Here is a 7,455-nt window from a genome sequence, read left to right on the forward strand (position 1 = left end):
CACATTAAGTCTGTAAATGTTAGCACCATCATTTTCCAGTTTTGCAAAGAATATGACATAGTACTGACTCCCCACTGCTTGTGTGGTGTCAAGCTGAGTATGCAGGGAAATTTTGTCAATGCTGCAAACACCTCCTGTGACCAGACAGGCCTTTAAAAACTTCATTTAGTGTTGGGCCTGCCTTGCCTCTCATTACTCCCTGCCTTCTCTTAAGTACTGATAAATCTTACAGGTGGCAAGTCACAGCTCAAGAGATCTCTCTGTTTGAAAGCACTGGGGTGCTTTCAAAGTGCTTGCAGAGTTTATATAGTCTCTATTCATTTTTAGTATTCAGATAAGATGGCTTGAATGTTCCTCTTTCTAAATTTTGCCAGATGACCTAGAAAGACATATCTACAGATTTAAAAGCCAAATAGTGGAATAAATATGAGTACTTTCAAGAGTAAAGTTGTCCATTTTGGCAGTATCTCATGATTTCTCAGTGTGAATTCTGTGGTTGAAAACTGGGGAATTGACGGCAGGCGATTCCTTATTGCAGTTTTTTTTTATTTATTTATTGTTGTTTAAGATTGTTAACTTGTGTTTTCATTCATTTCAGTCTATGCAAGAGAAGCTTTCACAAGAAAAGCTGATAATTCAGAAGATGACAAATGAGCTTGAGGAAAAGGAAAGACATATAGAGCAGTTGAATAAAACTCTCTCTGAAGTAAGTAAAATAGCACCAGTAACCTAGCCCTCTACCACACCAGAGCCAGGAAGAACCTGATTATAAGATCCCTTGGTAGGGCTTTATGAGCTTAATTACATACTTAAATGTCCTTGCTCCCATGCAATTATATAATGCATACCTCCCCTGCTTCTAGAACTGAGAACTTAAAGGGTGAAGATGGCTAAGTGATGATAGTAGAAGTAATAGATAGCAATAATGATAACTCGAAATAGCCATGTAAAAGCTGTCTGTATGCTGTTCTTTGGAGTGGTACAGAAACACTGATCCTATGTTTAGAAATCAGTTATTTTTAATTATACTATTTGTGCCCTGAAACTTTCTGCAGAGTAACTTTCCCCTTTTTTCCACTTGCTTTCACAAAGAACCAAAGACTGATGGAAGAGAATGCCTGCCTGAAGGAGCAGATGCGGCTGGTGGAGCAGTCCAGGCAGCCAGTATCTGAGAAGATGCCTGTAGCAGACCAGTTGTTCAAGGAAATGTCCCACTGCTTGTTTGACTTGAAAGCACTATGCAGTATTCTCACCCAGAGAGCTCAGGGCAAGGAGCCTAACCTTTCCTTACTGCTGGGAATCAGATGTAAGTGGTGTTGACTTTCCAGTGTTTAATAAATGTTATGATACAAAGGAAGAACAGTTTAGCTAATGTGGTGCTTGAACTTGTCAGCTGGACAAGCTTGTGTCCCCTTGCTATGCAGATGGAGCAGAGCATGAACTCATGGAGCTCTCTGGAAAAGCTGGGCTCTTAGTGCCTCTGGGCCAGTAAGTGCATGTGACTACACAGGTCCTTGCCAAGTCAGGAGAGCGGGTAGCTGGCTCTTCATGTGGACCCAGTCATGGATATGTTCACTGCTCTAGAAAAGAAAGGTGTGTAGCCACGTGTCTGTCCCTCCTGAGACACACTGCAGTCACTATGAGGGTTGACAGATGCTAAACACATCTCGTACCTTTGTTTGAAAGCCCTTGGGGTCAAGTGATGGGAATATCCATCTACTGTTTGTATATGTGCATGTCTGGTTTGGAAGAGGGGGTGTCCAGGTTTTTTAAATAAGCCTTGTGCCTGGTAACTTCATCTCTTGTGCTGTTCATCTAGTCTTCAGCATTTCCTAAGCTGTTAAATTTAACCAGGAAATGAGAAGCAACCCCTGAAACCAGTCAGACAAAGTTTATGTTAGGTCTTCCCTTCTAATAAACTGGTTTTGTTGACCTGAATGTATCATATTCTGATGTTCCCTGAATGTTAATTAGAATTAATCAGATGGACAGGTTGCTGAAGTGAACCATCAGCAAGGTAGAAAGGTACAGTGCATGTGCAGCAAGAAGTGCTACATGCCTGCTAGCCCTCTTTTCTGAGTGCCTGTAGAAACTCCCAAAGTCTCTACAAAAGGCCTGCTCTATCCATTTTTTTCCAATGCTGTTGTGATTCATCAGACTTCAGGAAGTCTAGATCTTGGTGCAAACAGAAGAACACATCTTTCAGAGAAGCACTGATGGGCTCTGAATTGAGCTTAAGTTCACATGGTACCCCATTTTGTAGATTTTTCATCACACTGAAGCGTGGCTTGTCTTTATGTAATTAAAGTGATCTGCCTCTTATTTCCAAGGAGGTGACTAGTTGCAGTATTCACAGGACTCAGCTACTGGAGCTTTAACCTTGGGTGTTGTCTTTTGTAGCACTGAGCTGTTCATCTGAGGAGAGTGAAAATTACCACAGCACAGAGACCCTTTCAAAGAAGCTCATGGATGTTTGTCAGCTGCGGAAGGATATTGATGAGTTAAGGACTATCATGTCGGACCGCTACGCTCAGGACATGGGGGACAACTGCATCACTCAGTGACAGCACTCCATCCTGTAGCAAACAGGTCCTGCTGTGTCACAGGTCTTTGCATTTCCAGTAAAGAGCCATATGGGAAGGCTGCAAATAGCACCGGACGCGCATCTCCGAGGGCTGTGTGTAACTGATCCCAGGAGTCTGGTGTGCAGGGGACAGTCATTGCGTGAACAGTGGTACAAACTGCAAGAAACCTTTTCTCCAAACTACTGAATGTAGGAACAAGCTGTGAAGAATGAATCAGTTGGACACTCTGTTTCCTTCATTTGGGCTCATTTTATTAATTTGCCTAGTTTTAGGAACCAGAGCTTCAGAACAGCTGTGCTGCTACAACTCTCAGTCCTTTCCTTCATCAAGGAAAATTGTGTGACATTATCTGAGTTCAGATCTGAGGGGAGAGGGTTGAAGAACCTATGCATGTGTATGTCTGGCTGAACATGGTGAAGCCAAAGGCTTCTGCCACTGCACTTCACTCTAAGAATTGCAATTAGAACAATCTTGGAGCACTCAAAAAGTAATTGCTTTCCAAGTTGTCAAAAATTAGGATATAAGAAAGATGTTTTTAATAATGGATGTCAATCTTGTGTGTCCAATAGGAGAGTTAAGCCCCAGGTTTAACTCCTTTATGCAAACATGTCCATAAGATATAGCTGTATCAGATTGTTTGAAGTACTCTCACGTTGCTGTAAGAAGTTTCAGTACTACAAAGTCTGTGAACCAGAGAAGCTGTAAGACATAAAACTGCAACATATTCCATGGCTATAAAAAAAAAAAAAAACCCAAAACAACCAACAACTGTATTTTAGTGTTTGTACTTATTTTTCCCCTTAGGTCCTTTTCATTTCAAAAGGTTGCTGTATTTTTTTTCTGAAGGCCTCTGATAAAGTTGTGCACCACCTCAGCCATTTTTACCACAGCTACATAAAGGGTGTTTGACCCTTGGCAAAATTAAGGCTCAAAACAGAATGTTTCCAGTTAGCAGTAAAAAATACTTGGTTGTCTGAGGACTGAAAAATTTTCCACATTGTTTGGGAAATCTTGATTTCTCCATTTTTGTAGGAAGCAATTACATAAAATAGTAAGCTCATGTTCCATAGCTTATTCAGTGAGTGTCACTTGGCAGTGCTGTTTAACTCCCATGGGACAAATGACATTTCCAGGAACATCACTGCAGGTTAGCTGCACAGTTATGCATGGCGGAAAATAGTACTTAACTGAAGGAAACAAAAGCTTGAAAAGAGCAAAACCACTTTTAAATTGCACTGTTAAGAAAAATACATGCATCTCTTACTTGTATGGTATTGCAAGAAGGTTTCAAATGCCTTAAGGTGCAAGTCAGTCAACTGATCTGGAGTGGGGATAACAGCAGAAATCTCATGGAAAGCTTAGAAATTTGAACCAAGTTAATTCTAGGGTAGCATTTTTATGGCTAAAGTGAATATCTTCAGTTTTCTGAACTGGTGGTGTTTTGCTTTCTGTTCATTGTTTAACGGTTACTGTTAATGTTTTTAAAATTTAGTGGTTTAATTGTTTTAGCTGTATGGATTTATTTATTTGACAGTTTTTTCTATCCTGAAACTAGACTTGGACTAATTTGTGAAAAGTGTTGCTATTTATATTACTGCTACATGGTATTATCAGATAGATTAATCTGACTGGTTCAGCTCCTGTGAGCACTAAAACAGTGTCTAGATAAAATCTCGAATGAGGTTATCTAGTGTCTACTTCAAGGAAAAAAATGAGGCCATTTTATTTTAAATTTCTGTGCTCTTTCTGTAGGCACACTTCAGTCTCTCCATCAGGGCGTAATTTGCTCCAGTCTTTCTTGTCCTTCTCAGTGGTGTGATGCAGGTGCAGTTTGAAGTATAATTGTGCTCTTCTCATTGATATGAGTTCTGCTATGAGTGGGGAAAAGATATTCTGAACTAATCTGCATTCTTAGAGTGCAAACAGATCAGTGGTTGTTATCTAAAGGAATGATTTACTCTGGTAGCTCATTAACAGTATTAATTCCCCATTAATACATACCTGCTGCATCAGAGGTGTACTTTTGTACTAGTGCAAAACTGAAAACAAGGATCTTTTTACCAATGGGCTTGCACAGTTTGCTGTGCCTCTGGCAGTGCTGGCTTTTGTGACTATGGCTTCAGCTCATTGCTCTGGTGTGGTTGATTGGGTTCATCCCTGCAGTGAAATAGTCTTTAGTTTATGGCATCTGTCTCCTATCAGAATTCAACAATAGTGTTTCAGATAATAAATCAGAAATTGTGTATTTCCTCTCTCAGGGAGGGAGGAAATACACAAGTTACACATTATTGCTTCCTTAGATGGCAATGTTGTACCTATAAAAAAAATCACCAAAACCCACGTTTATCTAAATTTGATAGAAATAAGGAGTTTAATAGAGCAATTAGAGGGGAGCAGGAGATCTTTTGAGTCACTTTGAACTATTAAACTTGTCACTTGGCTGGTATTTCTCCACTGTCCCTCCTGCTAAATGGTGATACTGTACTGCAAAGTTGAGTTGAGTAGTTTATGTTTGCCAAGCACTTCAGAGCTTTTCTGCTTTTCAAGTATTAGTTGCAAGTTCCTCTGGGAGGAGATCCCACTTTATTCATAATACTTTTGATTGCAGTGCTGTAATCTTGTGTTCTAATGTTTTTGTTACAGAACCTGTAATATTTATGTTGATTTGAAAGCACTTGATTTTAAAACCCCCTGAGTTTGTCTGCCTCAGTCAAATTAAATAGGGAGGTGAATGATGGATGTGTAAGCCAAAGATGCAGACTACCAATTGATTATTTACAGCGATACAGTACTTTGCTTTGATTTCTTAAAATTTGGCCTGTTGTAGTGGTAGCAATTACTATATATATGCATCGGTTTACAGATGCCTCTAAGTGGAATAAGCTTTGTCTAGGATATGCATGACTGTTTAATTGGTTAAAATGTAGTGTGTATGGTCTCATTCAGCATATTTAATACAGAAGTGATTAACGAATGTTAACGTTGGAATTACTTCGATTTAGTCATGACAACTTTTTGCTGTAGCTATTAGACAATCCCAAGGGCTGAAGACAACTGCAGATGAATGGATACTGTACCGTTCTGGCTGTCAGCAAACTGCACAGTAACATTTTGTATGGTTTCAGATAGAATTTATATGATCCTCTAGAAGATACTTACAGTAACTACTGTATTTAAAAGAATGTATTTTGAAAAAGATGTGGAAAGTAACCGTCTTCCGACAAGCTATAGATGATGTATTCACTATATAGAAGTATTTACTATATAGAAGTAATGCAGCTCAGTCATGTAAATGTGATTTAGGTTGCTGAACTCCGCTGTGCAGCTTTGTGGTGTGACAGGTGTGTGAAATTGTGGAGATTTGCTGTAACCACCCACTCAGGCTCCAGCATTTCAAACTGATGGTGGTCATGAAGTAATTTAAGACCTGAAATTCCATCCTTTTCACTTCAAAAGGTTTCCTTCCTTCCTTTGCCCTTGCTGCCTGCCTTTTGTTTTAAACATTTTTTGGTTTTTCTTGGGAAGGGTAAGAGCACAAGGAAAGGAGGAAAGCAAACCCTTTCTTCCACAACCTGCTGTCGTAGCACGGGCAGTGACAGCACGCTGTGGTCTCTCCATCAGGGCATAATTTGCTCCAGTTTTCCTTGCCCTTTGCAGTGGTGTGATGCAGGTGCAGTTGGAAGTACAGTTGTGCTCTTCTCATTCATGTGATGAGTTCTACCATGAGTGGAGAAAAGATGTTCTGAACTAATCTGCATTCTTAGACTGCAAACAGATCAGTAGTTGTTATCTAAAGGGGTGATTTATTCCAGTAGCTCATTAGCAATATTAATTCCACAGCTGCATACCTTTGTGCCTTTTTAGCCTGAAGTAAATGTATATTCCCCTGGAACTTCAGATAAGTTGTTAGCGTGCTGATGACTGCACCTTGTTTTCTTCTTACCTGCCATTACTTTGTTAATAAGCTTTTGTAGTAAGGACTCCTGCATAATGTCTAGAAAGAGAAGTACTGAAACTAGTTACTAGGTGTACATTTCAAATGTTAGGCTGGTTGTTGTATGCAGCTTCTTTGAATATGATGTGTGAGCAGGAAACACAAATCATAATGTGTTTTTTCTATGTATATTAATTACAGTATATCACTAGTTCAGTGGGGAGGAGTGTCTGGAGCTCTCTTTTAAAAGCACAGCTGACATATGTACTGGATCAGTCCCTTAAGACTGGTAGTTTTGTAAATTGGGTTCTATTTTTGAACTGCTCAGAATACCTCATATGTAAATAGAGTTGTCATGACTTAATCACAATGTGTTCATTGTAAAAAGTAAAGGAGCCACTGGCTGGCTCAGCTTTAGGCTTGTTGTTCTTGCCTCTTTTTGTAATTTTTTTTAAAGTAGGGTTTACAGCTAGAATTTTGAATGCCAAAGTTCTATTTATTAAATAATAATAAAAGTTTTCATTGTTAATGACTGGTATTTTTCCACTGGAATTTGTTTGTTGATGTTTGGGATTTGTATCCACAGAGCAGAAATAAATTTTGTTACAAAAGTGAATTTTTCATGGTTCTCATTTGTGCAGTATCTGACATGTGACAGAAGGGACCAAAGCTGGAGGCAAGAAAGGAATCATGAAACATCTTCCCAACACCCACCCCAGCTCCCCTTCAGTGGCCTTTTCTGCTGGAATACCAGCTGACCAAGCTCTCTCTTCCTGGCCTTATGTTTTGGGCTTTTTTTAAAAACCGGGGCCTTGATATAAAAAAATATTATTTCTGTGTGATAAAAGGATTTTAGAGCAGCATTCCCTGATGCCTTTTTAGACAGATGTGTCTGTTTGCCATCTTGGATGCTGATTGGAGAGATCACAGGTAGGT

General features: G+C 39.5%; 1 protein-coding gene across 1 annotated transcript in view; it reads left to right on the forward strand.

Annotated features, from left to right (window-relative positions):
- CEP85L (centrosomal protein 85 like) overlaps nt 1-7,135 on the forward strand; it is a 106,745-nt gene extending 99,610 nt beyond the window's left edge. The window contains exons 11-13 of the mRNA XM_015622375.2: nt 599-706; nt 1,093-1,306; nt 2,401-7,135. Coding sequence (XP_015477861.1) covers nt 599-706; nt 1,093-1,306; nt 2,401-2,564 — 486 coding nt within the window. The 3' untranslated portion in view covers nt 2,565-7,135. The remainder of the gene's footprint in view (nt 1-598; nt 707-1,092; nt 1,307-2,400) is intronic.
- The last annotated feature ends 320 nt before the right edge of the window (nt 7,136-7,455 follow it).

This window comes from Parus major, chromosome 3 (assembly GCF_001522545.3).
Source record: "Parus major isolate Abel chromosome 3, Parus_major1.1, whole genome shotgun sequence".
In the NCBI taxonomy this organism is placed as follows: Eukaryota; Metazoa; Chordata; class Aves; order Passeriformes; family Paridae; genus Parus; species Parus major.